Source organism: Hemitrygon akajei, unplaced genomic scaffold, assembly GCF_048418815.1.
Source record: "Hemitrygon akajei unplaced genomic scaffold, sHemAka1.3 Scf000082, whole genome shotgun sequence".
In the NCBI taxonomy this organism is placed as follows: domain Eukaryota; kingdom Metazoa; phylum Chordata; class Chondrichthyes; order Myliobatiformes; family Dasyatidae; genus Hemitrygon; species Hemitrygon akajei.
Genome location: NW_027331968.1, coordinates 604,333 through 624,536, shown reverse-complemented (window position 1 = coordinate 624,536; position 20,204 = coordinate 604,333). Strand labels below are relative to the sequence as shown.

The following is a 20,204-nucleotide window of genomic DNA, read 5'->3' as shown; positions in this document are numbered from 1 at the left end:
TGGACCGAGCCTTGTCAGAAGGCATTTGATCGATTGTAAGTTATTATTTGAGATTAGGCCAATCAATGTAGTGTTGTCAGCAAATTTCATTAGCAGATTGGAGCTGTGGGTGGCAACACAAGTCATGGGTGCACAGAGAGTAAAGGAGGGGGCCAAAGAGATAACCCTGTGGGTTGTGTGTCCTGAGGGTCAGAGAGACAGAGGAGATGGAGCCCACTCTTACCACCTGCCGGTGACCTGACAGGAAGTCCAGGATCCAGCTACACAAAGCAGGGTGAAGGCCGAGGTCTCTGAGCTTCATGTCGACACTTCACGCCTTCGTATGGCTACTGCTCTGCCCATGACTGGAAGAAACATCAGAGAAACAAGCCTCCACTCCATGGACTCTTCCTACACTTCCCCTCCCTTGGAAAAGCAGGGCATGTACACAAAGAACCTCACAACCTGGACATTCTTGCTGCAAACCCGCTCCCACATTGGCGGAGAGATACAAAAGCCTTAAAGTGCGTAACACCAGGCTGAAGGACGGCTTCCTGTCTGCAGTTATAAGCCAAATGAATGATAAAATGGACTCGGCCTCACAATGTAACTCGACGTGACCCTGCACCATATGTCTATCTGCACTGCACTTTCTCTGCAGCCATAATGCTTTGTTACAGTGAGTGTTTTGTTGTATATCAGCTCAATGTACTGTTGTAATGTATCTATCTGTGTGGATGGTACATCAGGGAGGATTTTCACTGTAGCTCAGTACATGATGATAATAAACAAATTCCCCATTTTGATTGTGTGGAAATATTAGACAGACTGAGCTTCTGCTCTGGAACCACAGAAGGAAACTGAACTGTTGTCTTTCTGAGGAACGCAAATAAATAGAAAAGGCTTTAATCTCTCATTACGATCTGCGGTAACTTGGATCAGGTGACCGGTGGTGGGTCTCCCATATCAATACCAGAATCAAGTTTAATAGCACCGGCATATGTCATGAAATACGTTCAGCAGTAGAGCCTAATTTTAACCATAGATTTTAACAATCGTGATTTAATATAAGAATATAAATATCACATTGTTAAATAAAAAAAAAAGCACAAAATGAAAAAAAGATGTAATAAACTATTTTAATTGTGCCGACTATTTGACTGACTGGGTTGTTGCTTTGGAAGTAGTGGAGTGAAGCTTAACTGAACTGTACACATTTATGAGAAGCTCAGATAATTATAAAAAGCTAAATTCTCACATAAGTGTGTCAGACACCCAGAAACATCGGCTGCACTTCAGCAAGTGAAAACAGTGAAATGAAACATGCTGAAAATATTGCCGAAAAAAAAAACATATTGTCCACCAAAACGACAGGACGTGACAGATCCGGAACTCACTGACTTGTCTGAACGGGGAAAGATGAAGCTACACGTACACGTAGAGCAGTTACCCGCAGATGCTGCAGATCTGCGGAAAACGTGAAAAGGAAACGAGATCACATGGCCGTTTTTGTCGCTGACCCCCAGACAGATGTCCATTTACCCACTACTCTGTGGAAAGAAGCAGGCTTGCCGCTCACATCTCCTCTCACCTCAAATGTATTAGACATTTCAATCCCCAGGAAAAATATATCGTCTGTCCACTCTATCTATTCCTCTCGTAATCTTATAAACGTCCATCCAGTCTCACCCCAGCCTGCGCCGCTCTGGAGAAAACAACACAAGTTTGTCCAGCCTCACGTTCTCGCTCATGCCCTCTAATCCAGGCAGTATCCTGGTAAACCTCTTCTGCGCCCTGTCCAAAGCCCCGATATCCTTCCGAGAATGGGGGCGACCAGAAATGTAAGAAACACTCCAAATGTGGTCTAACTAGTTTTATAAAACTGTGTTACGAACTGAAACGTTTTAGAAACGAACCAGCAGCAATAGAGTTCACACTGGAGTCTGGTTTTGATGTTAATACCATTATCTTTAGTAGTATCGACTTATAATATAGTAACTTAACGAAATAAAGGAAAGTTAACAGTGTTATGTGTATATATGTGTAATTATAACTCCCAGACTATCGAGCCTGAGGGAACAAAGCTGAGGGTCTTGAGATGGTAAAGTTGGAAAGTTCAGTAATACACGGAATAAATGATGGGAGAGAGATATTTGTAATCCAAGGTGAAATGTAGAGAAAAGGCCGTTACTTCAAAATAACCGCCGTCGAAGTTCTTATCCGCTGAATCCGTCCACAGCCGAGTTATCAGCGAAGTGACCTGTCACAGAAATACCGTCTTCCAGGGGTTACCCCACAACATACCCAGGCAAGGGTTAACACAAGATATTCCAAAACTCACTCCTATGGATTATACGAAGTGACAGCCACACACATTCGTTGTGGTTCCGTGTACCGATGATCAACCCACTCTTGTGGGCATAGGAGAGTTCCAAGCCTCAGCTGCGACTAACTGAAGCGATCAGCTTTTCCAGTCTCTCTCTCTCTCTCTCTCTTTAGACTGGCCGACTGCCTGTCTGCAGATCGCTCTCTCTCTTATGGTTCAGTCCACAGTTAGCGCTGTCAGCCTGTGACTGACGTCATAGTCCCGCCTCCTCACGCCGGCGCTCTTAAAGAAACAGTCACAGTACGACCGCAGACTCGGAACAGCTGCAACACAACTTCCCGACTTTTGAACTCAATGCTTCAACTAATAAAGACAACCATGCCATTTGCCTTCTTAACCACCCGATCAATCTGTGCAGTCTCTTTCAGGGAGCGATGAACATGGAGTCTAAGATATCTCTCATCATCGACACTGTTCAGGGTTTTGCATTTAACAGTGTACTGTCTCATACATTCGACCTACCGAGCTGCCAAGATGATCATCACTAATCAAATCTCACTGAGATTTCTCAGGTCCTGTTGAATTTATTGCCAAGTGCACAAGTACGGGAAGGTACAGGGACAGAGAAACACTGACTTGTGGCAGCATCACAGGCAAATACATTCAGATAACACACGGAACACAAATTATACGATTCTCTGTCAGTAACAATCTGTAAATATGTTTTGTGTCATTAACAATATATAAAATACATTGTATCATGATCAATATTAAAATGTGCATTTTGTGTCAATAACAGTCTTGGAAATGTTGAATTTGTTCCCTGTCTCCATTCCTCCTGTAATCCACAACCAGCTCCTGTGTTTTTGTCATAATGAGGGAGAAGTTGTTTTCTTGACACCACTGTGTCGGGGTGATGACTTCTTCTCTGTCGGCTGCCTCGTTATTATTTGAGATTAGGCCAGTCAGTGTAGTGCCGTCAGCAAATTTAATTAGCAGATTGGAGCTGTGCACCGAGAGTAAAGGAGGGGGCAAGGAGACAACCCTGTGGGGTATGTGTGCTGAGGGTCAGAGAGACAGAGGAGATGGAGCCCACTCTTACCACCTGCCGGCGATCTGACAGGAAGTCCAGGATCCAGCTACACAAGGCAGGGTGAAGGCCGAGGACTCTGAGCTCCTTGTCGATACTTCACGCCTTCGTATGGCTACTGCTCTGCCCAAGACTGCAAGAAACTGCAGAGATCTATGGAGAACAGAGAACATCAGAGAAACAAGCCTCCCCTCCATGGACTCTTCCTACACTTCCCTTCCCCCGGAAAAGCAGGCCATGTACTCAAAGATCCTCACAACCTGGACATTCTTGATGCAAACCCGTTCCCCCATCGGGGAAGAGATACAAAAGCCTTAAAGCGCGAACCACCCGGCTCAAGGACGGCTTCCTGTCTGTGGTTAGAAACCAAATGAATGATAAAATGGACTCGGCCTCGCAATGTAACTCGACGTGACCCTGCACCATATGACTATCTGCACTGCACTTTCTCTGCAGCCATAATGCTTTGTTACATTGTTGTTTTGTCATTTTCATTTTCCATTTTTAGAATCTTTTTTACAGAATGCTTTGTCGCAGTTACTGTTTTGTCGTTTTCATTTTTTTTTTCATTTTTAGAATTTTTTTTATTGGTACAGAATCTTCTACAGCTACAAAATGATACAAAACTTCAATAGATTAATATGTATACAATTAATAAAGCTGAAAAAACTGATCGTAAAATATAAAATTGGAAATATATATATATATATAGAAGGGGGAAAAAAAACATTTAACTTGGGAAAAAAACACTAACTACATAAGAAACACACATTTGACCATCATCTAAATATGAAAATAAGAATCATCAACTGCCATTTCATATTTATTAAAAAAATACAATTGGAAGGAAACCATATAGCGTAATTCAATTTAAATGATAATATTTGGCAAAAGAACCCCATCTTTTCTCAAAATCGAATCGAGGATCCAAAGTTCTACTATTTTTTCGAAACTAAGGCATAACATTCCTTGAGAAAACCATTCAATTAATGTTGGGGAAGAAATATCTTTCCATTTTAATAAAATAGCCCTTCTTGTCAGTAGTGTAACAAATGCAATTACAGGTAGATCTGAAGATGAAATACCCTGAATATGATGTGGAGCTATTCCAAATAGAACAGTCAATCTATTAGGTTGTAAATTAATTTTCAGAGCTTTAGAAATTGTAGAAAATAAAGATTTTCAAATCGATTTTAATGAATAATATGACCAGAACATATGTGACAAAGTAGCTACTTCAGTTTCACATCTATCACTGCATTTGTCTATAGTAGGAAATATTTTAGATAGTCTCTCCTTTTGTTAAATAATAACGGGGAACAATTTTAAATTGAATTAAACAATGGTTGGCACATAAAGAAGAAGAATTTACGTTTTTCAAAAGTCGAAGCTAATCTTCATTAACAAGGGTTCTTTTAAGCTCTCTCTCCCAATCTTGTTTAATCTTTAGTGATAGGTTATCTTTTTGTAACAAAAATAAATTATAAATTCTGCTAATGGAACCTTTCACTAAGGGATTCAATTTCAAAATGGAATCCAACAAATCAGATTCTTGTAAATATGGAAACTTAGGTAAACATTGTTGTAAAAAATGTTTCACCTGAACATATTGCAAAAAATGTGCATGAGCGAGTGAAAATTTGTTAATTAACTCTTCAAAGTTCATCCATCGACCATCACAAAATAAATCTGTAAAAGAATGGATCCTTTTATTTTTCCATAGGAGAAAAATTGGGTCAGTTGTTGAAGGTTTAAATGAAAAGTTTCGATATAAAAAACCAGACAACTTCAATTGTTTAAAATAAAAATAAACGAAACTTAACCCAAATCCGTAGGGATTTGTTTAATAACCGGGTAATAATTTAAATTTGGAATTTTAGAGAGCTGTAAGGGTAATGGAGCTCCTAAAATTGAAGTAAAATAAAATTGTTTAACAGCTTTTAATTCCAAATCAACCCATAATGATTTTTGGTTCTTCTCATGCCAATATAAACAAAAACGTAATTGTCTAATATTCACAGCCCAATAATACTGTCTTAAATTAGGAAGTGCAAGTCCACCATCTTTTTTAGATTTCTGTAAATGATACTTATTAATTCTTGGTCTCTTATTGTTCCAAATAAAGGAAGAAATAGCAGAGTCAATTTCATCGAAATTTTATTAGTTAAAAAGAGGTATATTTTGGAAAATATATAAAAATCTACGTAAAATCATCATTTTCACAGGAGGAATACGACCTATTAAAGAAAAAATAAGTGGATTTCATCTAGAAAATTGTTGTTTCATGGTCCATTAAAGGAACTATATTCGCTTTACAGAGATCTTTATTTACAGAGCTGCAGTTATTAGTAATGACAAGCTCAAGGGCGGCTTTCTGTCTGTGGTTATAAGCCAAATGAATGATAAAATGGACTCGGCCTCACAATGTAACTCGACGTGACCCTGCACCATATGTCAATCTGCACTGCATTTTCTCTGCAGCCATAATGCTTTGTTACAGTTATTGTTCTGTCGTATATCAGCTCAATATACTGTTGTAATGTATCGATCTGTGTGGATGGTACGTCAGGCAAGATTTTCACTGTAGCTCAGTACGTGATAAGAATAAACAAATTCCCCATTTTAATTGTGTGGAAATATTAGACAGACTGAGCTTCTGCTCTGGAACCACAGAAGGAAACTGAACTGTTGTCATTTCTGTGGAATGCAAATAAATAGAAAAGGCTTCAATCTCACATTACGATCTGCGGTAACTGGGATCAGGTGACCGGTGGTGGGTCTCCCATATCAATATCAGAATCAGGTTTAATAGCACCGGCATATGTCATGAAATTCGTTGTCTCTGCGGCAGCAGTAGAACCTAATTCATAACAATAGATTTTTACGATTGTGATTTCCGATAAAAATATACATACATATTAAATAGTTAAATTATGAGAAGCTCAGATAAATAGAAAAGGCTAAATTCTGACATAAATGGGTCAGACATGCAGAAACATTGGCTGTACTTCAGCAGGTAAAAACAGCGAAATGAAACATGCTGAAAATATTGCAGAAAAAAGCATATTGTCCACACACAACGAGAGGACGTGACAGATCCGGATCTCACTGCCTTGTCTGAACGGGGAAAGATGAAGCTCCACGTACAAGTAGAGCAGTGAACCGCAGATACTGCAGATCTGCGGAAAAACGTGAACAGGAAACGGGATCAGGTGACCGCTTTGGTCTTGCATCCCCAGACAGAGAACCAGCTACCCACCACTCTGTGGAAAGAAGCAAAATTGCCGCTCACATCTCCTCTCGCCTTAAATGTATTAGACATTTCAATCCCCAGGAAAAATATATCGTCTGTCCACTCTATCTATTCCTCTCGTAATCTGTAAAACGTCCATCCAGTCTCACCCCAGCCTGCGCCGCTCTGGAGAAAACAACACAAGTTTGTCCAGCCTCTCGTTATAGCTCATGCCCTCTAATCCAGACAGTGTCCTGGTAAACCTCTTCTGAACACTATCGAAAGCCCCGGCATCCTTCCGAGAATGGGGGCGACCAGAACTGTATGAAACACTCCAGAAGTGGTCTAACTAGTTTTATAAAACTGTGTTACGAACTGAAACGTTTTAGAAACGAACCAGCAGCAATAGAGTTCGCACTGGATTCTAATTTTGATGTTAAAATCACTCTTTTTATTAGTATCTATTTATAATATAGTAACTTAACGAAATAATGAAAGTTAGCAGTGTTATGTGTGTATGTGTGTAAATATAATTCCCAGACTATCGAGCATGAGGGAACAAAGCTTAGAGTCTTGAGATGGTAAAGTAGGAAAGTTCAGTAATCCACGGAATAAATGATGGGAGAGAGATATTTTTAATACAGGGTGAAAAGGCCGTTTCTTCAAAATAACCGTCGACGAAGTTCTTATCCGTTGAATCCGTCCACAAACGAGTTATCAGCGAAAGTGACCTGTCACAGGAATACCGTCTTCCAGGGGTTACCACACAACATACCCAGGCAAGGGTTAATACAAGATATTCCAAAATCCACTCCTATGGATTATACGAAGTGACAGCCACACACATTCGTTGTGGTTCCGTGTACCGATGATCAACCCACTCTTGTGGGCATAGGAGAGTTCCAAGCCTCAGTTGAGACTAACTGAAGCGATCAGCTTTTCCAGTCTCTCTCTCTCTCTCTCTCTCTCTCTCTTGCCGACTGCCTGTCTGCAGATCGGTCTCTCTCTCTTATGATTCAGTCCACAGTCAGCGCTGTCAGCCTGTGACTGACGTCATAGCCCCGCCTCCTCACGCCGGCATTCTTAAAGAAACAGTCACAGTACGACCGCAGGCTCCTAACAGCCGCAGCACAACTTCCCGACTTTTGAACTCAATGCTTCAACTAATAAAGACAACCATGCCATTTGCCTTCGTAACCACCCGATCAATCTGTGCAGTCTCTCTCAGGGAGCGATGAACTTGGAGTCTACGATCCCTCTGATCATCAACACTGTTCAGGGTTTTGCATTTAACAGTGTACTGTCTCATACATTCGACCTACCGAGCTACCAAGATGATCATCACTAATCAAATCTCACTGAGATTTCTCAGGTGCTGTTGAATTTATTGCCAAGTGCACAAGTACGGGAAGGTTCAGGGACAGAGAAACACTGACTTGTGGCAGCATCACAGGCAAGTACATTCAGATAACACACGGAACACAAATTATATGATTCTCTGTCAGTAACAATCCATAAATATGTTTTATGTCATTAACGGTATGAAAAATACATTTTGTCATGATCAATATTAAAATGTGCATTTTGTGTGAGTAACAGACTTGGAAACGTTGAATTTGGTCCCTGTCTCCATTCCTCCTGTAATCCACAACCAGCTCCTTTGTTTTTGACGGAATGAGGGAGAGGTTGTTTTCTTGACACCGCTGTGTCGGGTGATGACTTCTTCTCTGTCGGCTGCCTCGTTATTATTTGGGATCCGGTGGATCAATGTAGTGCCGTCAGCAAATCTAATTAGCAGATTGGAACCCGCCACTGCAGCCCCACAGTGCACTATGTACTGATTGCAAAGCTACGAAATTGCATGTGAATAGCCTCCCCTCCCCCAACTCCACTCTTTCTGCGTCACCAGCAGACTGGGACATCTCACATCTCGCTGCCTCCGCCAGGACATTAAACTGTGAACAAATGTTTAAGTTGTTTAAAAGCCTAATCACCTACTCCTGAGCTTCAATACCATTGCTGACTCTGAGTTTACTACCGTCAAATGCCAGGAGGGACATAATAATCAGAAAGTCTCTAGTCACAGCCGTGTAAATAAAATGTGATCTCAGTAGGTGTGTGGCGCATGCTCAGAATGCGAAGGAGACAGACAAACTGAGCCAAGTCACAGACTGATGAAGGGGAGGAATGATCCATTTTGATACAGAGAGGGAAGCAGAGAGTTTGATATTGTGCCTGATTCCGGAACTGTGGCCAGTTAGAAGATGAAGTCTTGTCCCCCCAAATTATTTTGAGTTGTGACAGTGTTTTTCTCAGAAGACACCATAGAAGCTAAAATTATCTGAACTGAAATGTTGTCCTTCACCCACTGACGTGGTTTGTAAACTTTTAACAGTTTAGAAAAGTCAAAGGATTTGTGTATGGGAATCACAAACACAACAGCACGTTAGTTCCGCTGTATCTGTCAGTTCACCAGCGCTTGAATGCCACCGATCCTTGAATGTGGAGGCGGAGATGCTGGAGAAGACAGCGCCCCACTCGCTACAAGGAGAGCCCGAACACGTGTCCATGTCCGTGATCTGATTGGATACATCGCCATGACGTTATAGCAGTGAGATGTCATTCACTGGCTCTCATTTTGGAAGAAATTCCGTCAGCCATCGCAGATACACCAACAGCTTCGCTCTAGGAAGTGGCCGTTCACCTGCTCCGTGTGTGCGAAGAGACTCATTCAGTTAACCCACCTTGTGATGCTCCGGTGAGTTCACAATAAATAGAGGCCACATTTCTGTCCGGAGTGAGCAAAGAGTTTTACTCAATCATCCCAGCTGCTGCAACACCAGCAACTTCACATCAGGGAGGAAGTTCAAACCAGCTCTGTGTTAAATGTTTAACCATCACGGTGACTGGAGGCAGCTGCAGGTTCATGAGGGACTGTTACTCTCAGATTCTGCAGTTCTTGCGGCTGCTCATCGCACCCAGGACTGAACCCTGGTCACTGAGCATTGGAGGAGTCCGTTCTGCTGATGTTAGCCTTAAACTAAACTGGTGTTTAATATTGTGGATCTGTGAAAGATAAATCAGTTCTGTATCAAATCCCGTGTCTCAGGTACTTACTGTCTCTACCACACTCACAATGTACACTAGAGAGGCCACTCAGCCCATCTGATTCCTGGCCATGTTTCTGTTCCGTATCAGTATATGAAAATCTATCCCTGCCGTTCCCCTCTCACTTTCCCTGAGATGACAGGTTGCAACTAGTCACCAGTCCGAGGGATAGGAGATTTCCTTTGAATTCCATAGAATCACAGAAATCTACAACACATTACAGACCCTTTGGCCCACAATGTTGTGCTGACCATGTAACTTAGTCTCTAAACTGCCTAGAATTACCCTACCGCATCGCCCTCTATTTTCGTAAGCTCCATGTACCTATCTAAGAGTCTCTTACAAGACCCTATTTTATCCGCCTCTACCACCGTCGCTGGCAGTACGTTCCACACACACACCACACTTTGTTTAAAAAAACTTGGCACTGACATCTCCTCTGTACCTACTTCCAAGCAGCTTAAACCTATTCCCCCTCCTGTTAGCCGTTTCAGCCCTGGGAAAAAGCCTCTGACTATCCACACGACCAATGCGTCTCATCATCTTATACACCTGCATGAATTTCCTGCATAATTTTCTCCGGGCTGAATAAGACGACGAGGTCACTGTGGTTTTGACGTTCTTCAGGGTTCTGGACGAAGATGGTTAAACTCCTTCTTCTCCGCTCTTTTCAATGATTTAGGTAATTTTCACTCATTTCAAAGGACTGTGCTTCAAACTGCTGGGTTGTTACAATGCACCTCTAAAGTCAGACAGCAGACTAGCGAGTCAATCTCCGATGGAGCAGAGTCAGAAACCAAGTTGCCAGTCAGGGTTTTGGGGCTGCAGAAAGAGATGGGGCCTAGAGTTTACAGGGAGGAGGAAGAAGAGGAATCGAACCTGCAGGATGTGGCTACGAATGAAAGATCAGACACATTTGGAAACTTCTTGATTGAAAATATGGGTCGTTAATTTTTGCAAAATACTGGAGGAAATCAACAGATCGGGCAGCAAATGTGGAGAGGAATAAATAGACAACGTTTAGGCTGAGCCCCATTCAGCATGCCTGGACTGTGTACTCCTCTGCTTAGTTGCTACCTGAACTGCACAGTTCCTCCAGCATTTTGTTTGTGTGTCTGGACTTCCCGAAACTGCAGAATCTCTTGTATTTTATATCTGCGTTTGTAAGAGGTTTGTACGAGAGGCCTGTTGATATTGAGTATATTGTGTTTGGGAGCCGCTTTCTACGTTAAAACAACTGCTAAGTTTTCTACACAGAAAAAACTCTGAGGTGTGGACATGAAACCTGTGCTTGCAGGAACTTTTAATGGCACCGCAAATATCCATAAACCCCTTCGTTTAAAATTTCGCTCCCTCCGAAGCAACGATCAAATACGCAGGCACCAAGGTCGATGACGTCACTGAATAGCACGCATGCGCGCCGTACACAAAAGGCCTCAGGAGGATCGGTAAAGGTAAGAATGATTTTCCGGGCTGCTATCTTAAACACCCACTGAGGGACATTTGCTGTGAACTCTGGACATCGTAGCCCGCAATCCCGGGACAGTCCTGCCCTCTTCCCTCTCTCTCAGCCCCACGATCCGTACACGGGCCCCGGGGAGCTTCCGGCTGATGAGGGAATGGGAACCGATGGATCTCTCAGACAGAGCTGAGCTCCAGCTATCTAAATGCAAGGATTAGGAACTCGGAGAAAGGGAACAATATCTTTTACATCACCAGCTGAGAAAATCACCTATGTTCTACCTCCAATCACTAACGAGAGAAAATCTGCAGATACTGGAAATCCAAGCTACACACACAAAATGCCGGAGGAATTCAGCATTAGTACTCTTTTCCATAGATGCTGCCTGGCCTGCTGAGTTCCTCCAGCATTTTGTGTGTGTTGCTTGAGCTACCTCCTCTCGTTCTGCACTTTTCTACTGGGTAGAACATGTTTTGTCGCTTTCTCTCTGGGTACATAATGACATCAAGCACCTTTGCCCTGGGCAACAAGTAGCTTTCACATCACAAATGTGCCAGACTCCAATGAGACAGACTACTGCCCTTCCCTTCATATTCATTGGCATTACCATCACTGAGTTCACCACCATCAGTCACCCGGGGGAGGGTTCAAGGGGAATATTTATGTACAATACGGAAACTGATGTGTGTATTGTGGCGATGCAAAAGTTGCTGGAGAATTTGCAAGTGGGAAGAAGTGGAGTGATATTTGGAAATCTGACTTTTTAAAGCACCATTAGCAAGCAAATCACATGGACGGTGTGCAAAAGCTCTAGTGAGGAAATCCTTAATAACTCGCAACAGGCCTGTTACATAGTTTGTGTGAGAGTGCAGATGAACTCGATCAAACCCAGGGGAGATCAAATTTCTTATCGACAGTGATTTGCCAGCTGTTAAAAGAAATACCTCCCTATTTAAAACTCAGTGTGCGCATGTTGTTGTCAGTGGGTAAAAATTGCACAGCACAAGGTGTTTCGGCACACCGGTCATTACAAATTAGGCGGGACATTGGTGGGAAGGAGGGGAGACCTCCAGTGTCCCTGATACCCTCACCTACAAGATGTTCATCCAGCTGCAGCCTGTAACCCTGCACTTTAAGGAGCTGGAAATGGATGAATTCTGGATCATCTGGGAGTCAGAGGGGGTGACAGTTATGACATCAAGAGAGGTGAGTTACACCCAAGGTGCAGGACACATTAAACTAGGTGAGAGTCAGGAAGGGGAATGAGGTTAAATATCCATCACAGAGTACGCTTGGGGCCATCTCATACAACAACAGGTAGACCACTTTAGAAACTGTTGGGGGGATTACCTGGCAGAGGAATGTCAAATGGTTGATAGGGGATTTGTTAGTTTGGGGATTAAAACTAGCAGAGATCTAATATCCTAGTGGTAAGGCTTGCTGTTGCTAGCGTGTGGTGGGGAGGGTGTGTCGTGAAACTAAATTTGCAGGGGGAAATTGGAGTCAGAATGTCAGAACAGATAGTGAAGTGGGTGAAATGAATTGACTTATATCATTCATATACATGAGGAGCAGAAATCTTCATATTACTTCTTCATCGAAATGTGCAATGTGTAATTTATAATAAATGGTTTGTACATAGGACAGTGGTTATAACAGAAACACAATTGTATCAGCATAAATTAATCAGTCTGTTGCCCTGGTGGAAGAAGCCATCCAGGAGCCTGTTGGTCCAGCTTTTATGCTGCAGTACCATTTCCTGGAAGGTAGCAGCTGGAACAGTTTGTGGTTGGGGTGACTTGGGTCCACAGTGATCCTTCGGGACTTTTTACACACCTGTCTCTGTAAATGTCCTGAACAATGAGAAGTTCACAACTACAGATACGCCGGGCTGTCCGCACCACTCTCTGCAGAGTCCTACGATTGAGGGAAGTACAGTTCCCACATCAGGCAGTGATGCAGCCAGTCAGAATGCTCTCAATTGTGCCCCTGTAGAAAGTTCTTAGGATTTGGGACCCCATCCCAAACTTCTTCAACCGTCTGAGGTGACAGAGGTGCACGGCCACGTCCCACACAGCCGGTATGTACAGACCACATGAGATCCTTGATGATGTTTATGCCGAGGAACTTGAAGCTGTTCACTCTCTCAACCCCAGATCCATTGATGTCAATAGGGGTTAGCCTGTCTCCATTCCTTCTGTAGTCCACAACCAGTTCCCTTGTCTTTGTGACATTGAGGAAGAGGTTGCTTTCTTGACACCCAGACAGATGTTGTTCAGAGCTCAGATAGAGTCAGCAGACAAAAGGTTGAGCCTGGTGCGATGAATGTGCTGAGCTGTGTATATCACAATGCAAGAAGCATCGTAGGAAAGCCCGATGAGCTCAGGACAGGGAATTATGATATTGTAGCCATTATTGGGACTTTGTTGCTCCCAAGACTCTGAGAGATTTAGAGAAACAAACTTTGTAGAGATCGCAAACTATGTTAAGAAACAAAGGTTGATATAGTAAGCGATTTTAACTTTTTATATATTGAGTGGAACTCCCATACTGTAAAAGGACTAAATGGGGTAGAGTTTGTCAAATGTGCCCTTAATCAGGACGTAGTATTCCCGACGTAGAGGTGTGCAATAAGCTGTTAGGAAATGATCCTGCGTTAGTGACAGAAATTAGTGTATGGGAGCACTTTGTATCTAGCGATTGTAATGACATAAGGTTCCAAGTAAATATGGAAAAAGAGAGAGCTGGACCATGGGTTGAGATTCTAAATTGGAGAAAGGTCAATTTTGATGGTATCAGAAAGATCTAACGTGTGGATTGGGACTGGCAGTTTTTCGAGCAAAGGAGTACTTGTAAGTGTGAGTTCTTCAGAAGTGAGGGTGTAGAGTTTGTATGTGCCTGCCAGAATACAAGTTGTAAGGTAACTGGTACAGGGAAACTTGGGTTTCAAGAGATATTGAGAGCTCTGATATTTTGTTCCTCTAAATCTCTCAGACTGCTGGGTGCTACCAAGACTCATTAATGACTGACTCATTAATCATCATTCCAAGCCCTGAGCTTATCTGACTTTTTGTTTAGTCATCTTCTGTTGGTTCCTAAAAGCTTCCCAATAGTTTTTGTTCTTTAGTCTGTCCTCTCTTTGTCTTTTATGTTGGCTTTGGCTTCTCATTTCAGCCACGGTTATGTCCTCCTGCCTTTCCAATCTTTCCGCTTCTTTGGGATGTATCCATCACTCAGCTCCCGAATTACTCCCAGAAACTCCAGCCATTACTGCTCCGTTGTCACTCCTATCTTTCACTTCCAAACACGTTTGGCCAGCTTCTCTGTTACAGAAACATGGAGAAGTTCAGTACAGAAACAAGCTATTTGTCCCTTCTAGTCAATGCCAAAAAAAAATTTAAGCTGTCTAATGCAACTACCTGCACTGGGACCATCGCCCTCCATACCCCAACCATCCAGGTACCTATCAAACTTCTGTTAATTGAGAAATCAAGTTCATATTCAGCACTTGTGCTGGCATCTCATTCCACACTCTCACGACCATTTCAGTAAAGAGCTTTTCCAACTGTTCCTGTTAAATTTTCACCATCCCCACTTACCCATGACCTCTGGTTGACATCCTACCCAACCTCAGTGGAAAAAGCTGCTTGCATTTACCCTATCTATACCCTCAATTTTGTAGACTTCTAACAAATCCTCAAAGCAATGTTTAATTTCCTTGTTTATGTTTAGAGCCTTTGTTAGGTTTATGAAATGATGAGGGATGTTGATCGTGTGGATAGCCAGATGTTTGTTACATTGGCCTTTATAAATCAAAGTATAGAGTATAAGAGTTGGAATGTAATGGTGAAGTTGTATTAGACATTGGTAAGACTGAATTTGGAGTATTCTGTGCAGTTTTGGTCACCTAATTACAGGAAGGACATTAATAAGGTTGAAAGAGTGCAGAGAAGGTTTACAAGGATGTTGCTGGGACTTGAGAAACTGAGTTACAGAGAAAGGTTGAATGGGTTAGGACTTTATTCCCTGGAATGTAGGAGAATGAGGGGTGATTTGATAGAGGTGTATAAAATTATGATGGGTATAGATAGAGTGAATGCAAGCAGGCTTTTTCCACTGAGGCCAGGGGAGGAAAAAAACAGAGGTACTGGGTTAAGGGTGAAGAGAGAAAAGTTTAAAGGGAATATTAGGGGGTGCTTCTTCACTCAGAGAGTGGTGGGAGTGTGGAATCAGCTGCCAGATGAAGTGGTGAATGCGGACTCACTTTTGACATTTAAGAAAAACTTGGACAGGTATGTGGATGAGATGGGTTTGGAGGGATATGGCCCAGGTGCAGGTCAGTGGGACTAGGCAGAAAAATGGTTCTGCACAGCCATGAAGGGCCAAAAGGCCTGTTTCTGTGCTGTAATGTTCCATGGTTCTGTTGTTGAAATTTCCCAGGGAAGAAATGGCTAACATGAGGGGGCATCATTTTAAGCTGCTTGGAAATAGATACTGAGGGGATTTTGGGGTAAGCTTTTTACACAGAGAGTGGTGGGTGCGTGAAATGCACTTCCAGATATTTGTGTGAGATTCCCACCTGCATGTTAACAAAGGCTATTTGCGTCAGAGTGTTCAGTTACTGTGGGGCCAGCAGCCCATGCAGCTCAGTGGTAACAGGGAATAATACCAATGGAGAGAGTCAAACTGAGCCAAGTCACAGATTGGAGATGGCAGAAATGCTCCATTCTTATAGAGACAGGAGGAGCATCAGAGAGTTTGATGGTCATTCCAGATATCAGCACTGTGCCCAGTTTGAAGATGATTTCTCTCTCCAACTTGGGATGAACTTCACTGTAACAGTGTGATGTCAGATCACACCTTGACAACTCAAGTGATCTTATCTGAAATGTTGTCCTACACCCATTGATGGATTTTGTAAATCTTTTTTACAGGTTAAAAATGACAAGGAATTTGTCTACGGGAATCCCGAACACAACACGCCAGTTTTGCTGTCTTTGTCCAGATATTTAAGAGGTGCAGCAAGGGATTCACACGATCATCCTTCCTGCTCAGACAGTGGGGAGGGATTCACTCAATCATCTAACTGACTGGCATGCCTGTCATTTTACATGGGAGTTCACCTGCTCAGACAGTGGGAATGGATTCACTCAGTCATTTCAACTGAAGGTACTTCAGCAAGTTCACACTGGGCAGAGGCTGGTCATCTGCTGAATTTGTGGGAAAGGATTCACTCGGTCATCTGACCTAATGGCTCACCAGCGAGTTCACACTGGGGAGAGGCCGTTCACCTGCTCAGACTGTGGGAAGGGATTCACTCGGTCATCTGACCTAATGGCTCACCAGCGAGTTCACACTGGGGAGAGGCCGTTCATCTGCTCAGACTGTGGGAAGGGATTCATTTCGTCATCTAAACTGAAGATACATCAGAGAGTTCACACTGGAGAGAGGCCGTTCACCTGCTCAGACTGTGGGAAGGGATTCACTCAGTCATCCTACCTACTGGTACACCAGTCAGTTCACACTGGGGAAAGGCCGTTCACCTGCTCAGAGTGTGGGAAAGGATTTACTCAATCATCCACCCTAATGGCTCACCAGCGAGTTCATAGTGGGGAGCGGCTGTTCACCTGCTCGGACTGTGGGAGGGGGTTCACTCGGTCATATAAACTGAAGGTACATCAGCGAGTTCACACTGGAGAGAGGCCATTCACCTGCTCGGACTGTGGGAAGGGATTCACTCAGTCATGTCTACTGAAGTTACATCAGCGAGTTCACACTGGGGAGCGGCCGTTCACTTGCTCAGACTGTGGGAAGGGATTCACTTGCTCATCTCAACTGAAGGTACATCAGCGAGTTCATACTGGGGAGAGGCCGTTAACCTGCACAGTCTGTGGGAAGGGATTCACTTTGTCACCTCACCTACTGAGACACCAGTTAGTTCATACTGGGGAGTGGCCATTCACTTGCTCAGTCTGTGGAAAGGGATTCACTGAATCATCTTTCCTGCAGAGACACCAGTCAGTTCACACTGGGAAGTGGCGGTTCACCTGCTCAGACTGTGGGAAGGGATTCAATCGGTTATCTCACCTGCTGTCACACCAGTCAGCCCATACAGGGAAAGGGCCGTTCACCTGCTCAGTCTGTGGGAAGGGTTTCATTTCGTCATCTCAACTGAAGATACATCAGCGATTTCACACTGGGGAGAGGCCATTCTCCTGCACAGACTGTGGGAAGGGATTCACTATGTCATCTCATCTGAAGGTACATCAGAGAGTTCACACTGGGGAGAGGCCATTCATTTGCTCAGACTGTAGGAAGGGATTCACTTCGTCATCTCAACTGAAGGTACATCAGAGAGTTCACACTGGGGAGAGGCCGTTCACCTGCTCAGACTGTGGGAAGGGATTTACTCGGACATCTCAACTACAGAGACACCAGCGAGTTCACACTGGGTAGAGGCCGATTTCATGCTCAGACTTTGGGAAAAAATTCTCTCAGCCAAATCCACCAAATGTGTATCACTGTTGACACTGGGGAGATTCCGTTCACCTGCTGTGAATGTGGGAAGCGATTCACTCAGTGAATTAACCTTGCGTAACTCTCACTTCAGTTAGCAGCTTAATATAAGGGGTGATAGACCCCAGCCTGGCTAAACTTAAGAAATCTCGTTTGGATGGATGCTGTGTGATGTGTCCCCTGCTACAAATCAGTACCCTGAAATAACAGTAAACAATATGTGATTAAACAATTGAGCTTTGTAATTCTTACTTTGACCAGAGGGTTAGTAAAGAAAACAAATAAAAAAAAGAAAAAGGGCCCACTCTCTCCATTTGCATTTTCTCATCTCTCCCTGGCAAAAGACCATGAAAATCACTCTTCCAGACTCACAAGAAAGGACATTTCTGTCATTGGACAGCCCCACACTCCAAAACCCTGTTATCTCTAGTCATAGCCTAAACATTGCTGCTACTGAGAAACCATTACCTCAGCTGGGAAACATTACTGAGAGGTCGTTACATCAGCAGTGACACACTACCAGGTTCACACTGGGGAGAAAGTTTCAATAAGCTGCAAGCTGGATATTTGTCTATCACCGTTGCTGAATGCAACTTCGAGAGTGACTGTCGGTGCTGAACTCTGCAATTATTGCTGCTGCTCACCACACCCAGTTCTGCACCCTGGTCACTGGGCATGGGAGGAATTTCTTCTGCTGCATATTCACCTTTAATGGGACTGGAGTTTAATATTCTTGGTCTAAGACAAATAAATCAGTTCTATTTTCAACTCTGTCTCTGGTACTTACTGAATTTATAACACACCTAGTGTACAGTAGTGAGTCAACTCAAGCCAGCTGGACGCTGCCAGTGATTCAGTTCCACGACAGTCCTTTTAAATCCTCCCCTGTTGTTCATCTCTCGCTCTCCCTGGATGGTGAGATCCACCACTGGATCCATCATCCAGTGGTGACGGATTCCAAACAGACACCACTCTGTGGTGAAGAGGATTCCTTTGAATTTTCTGCAGAGTGAAGAAGTCGAGGAGAAGGAAATCAGAAGTGGGGCGTGGCAATGTCAGAGTAGAAACATTTTGAAGCTGATTGACAGAGAAAATCTTTTGTTTGTCTGACTGATGACACGAACAATACCTGTGGTGAAGTGCTCCACTGGTCGAGGAACATATGTCTGTTGGGAAATGCTTTATCTATTAAGGGAGTTGCTCCTGCTTGTTTATCTTGTAATATTGTATCCGGATGGTTATTATGAATTGTCCTATCTGAAATAATGTATTGATTAATGTATAATTTTGTCACCATCTCATCTGCTCAGATCATTGGGATGTCTCCCATGGAGGATCATACTCGTTCAACTGATTAATGTTTCCTTCCATAGTGATGATTCATTTTTCTGAGTTGGCCTCTCATTTAAGTTTTCCTGTCTGTATTTCTTATCACAATTGCATATACACACATGGAGTGCTGAATCCAGTTCATTTTTGATGAAAATATATATACCTAGAAGTTTTATCTGACTGTTCTGTGATATTTTTTATTTCATGTATATTATTTCTCTTCCTCCATCTGTCCAAGGTAGTGTTAATCTAAGTGGGTTTGAGTGTAAATAGTCTTTTCTAAAGCTTTTTTAAGTTCTGGTTTATCTTTCTAAATTTTACTTATTGAAATGGGACCAAGATATTTTTATTTAAAAAAAAAGTCGATGTCAGTATTGATGAAAGTGTTTATTGCCTGTGTTGTATTTGTTAATTACTGAGCTCTATTTGGTAGTTCTTTTTAAAGCCTTGAACTGAATTTTGTCAAAGGTTTTCCCTATTTTGCTCTACTTTCTATTTTATTTGCTTGTTGATATTCCAGATATGTGGGTATCAAGAGTCCTGGTGAAGGGTCTTGTCCCGAAATATTGGTTCCCATCCATAGATGCTGCCTGACATGCTGAGCTCCTCCAGCAGTTTGTGTGTGGCTCTCTAGATTTCTAGCATCTGCAGGTCCTCTTGTTTCCCAGATACTTATATGTTTCTTGAAAGAAGAAGCCAAGAACAAGCTGGTAGTGGGGTTGTGTGGCTCTGTTGGTAAAATATTAAATAAAATCATTAGAAAGAAGTGGCATAGGGTTGGAAGGTGTAAAATCTGTGGGTAGAATTAAGGAACAGCAAATGTAAAAAAGAATCCCTGATGAGAATTGTACAGAGACCCCCAAACAGTAGTAAGTATGTGGTCCTCAAATTACAATGGGAGATAGAAAATGCATGCCAAGAGGGCAATGTTACAGTAGTCATGGGGATTGTCATGCAGGTGATTAGGAAAATTGGGATGGTGTTGGTCTCAAGAGGAGGAATTCCTTGAATGCCTACAAAATGCTTTTTTAGAGCAGCTCATGATTGAGCCCACTTGGGGGTCAGCTATTCTGGATTGGGTGTTGTAATAAACCAGAATTAATTAGGTCACTTAAGTCCAAAGAACCTTTAGGGGTAAGTGATCTTAATGTGATCAAAT

The 20,204-nt window shown here is 42.8% G+C and overlaps 1 protein-coding gene across 1 annotated transcript; it reads left to right on the top strand.

Annotated features, from left to right (window-relative positions):
- Positions 1–11,142: 11,142 nt before the first annotated feature.
- LOC140722659 (uncharacterized) lies at positions 11,143–19,220 on the top strand. Its single transcript, XM_073037373.1, has 2 exons — positions 11,143–11,189; positions 16,132–19,220. The coding sequence occupies exon 2, from the start codon at positions 16,448–16,450 to the stop codon at positions 17,651–17,653; it is 1,206 nt and encodes a 401-aa protein (XP_072893474.1). The 5' UTR covers positions 11,143–11,189; positions 16,132–16,447; the 3' UTR covers positions 17,654–19,220.
- The last annotated feature ends 984 nt before the right edge of the window (positions 19,221–20,204 follow it).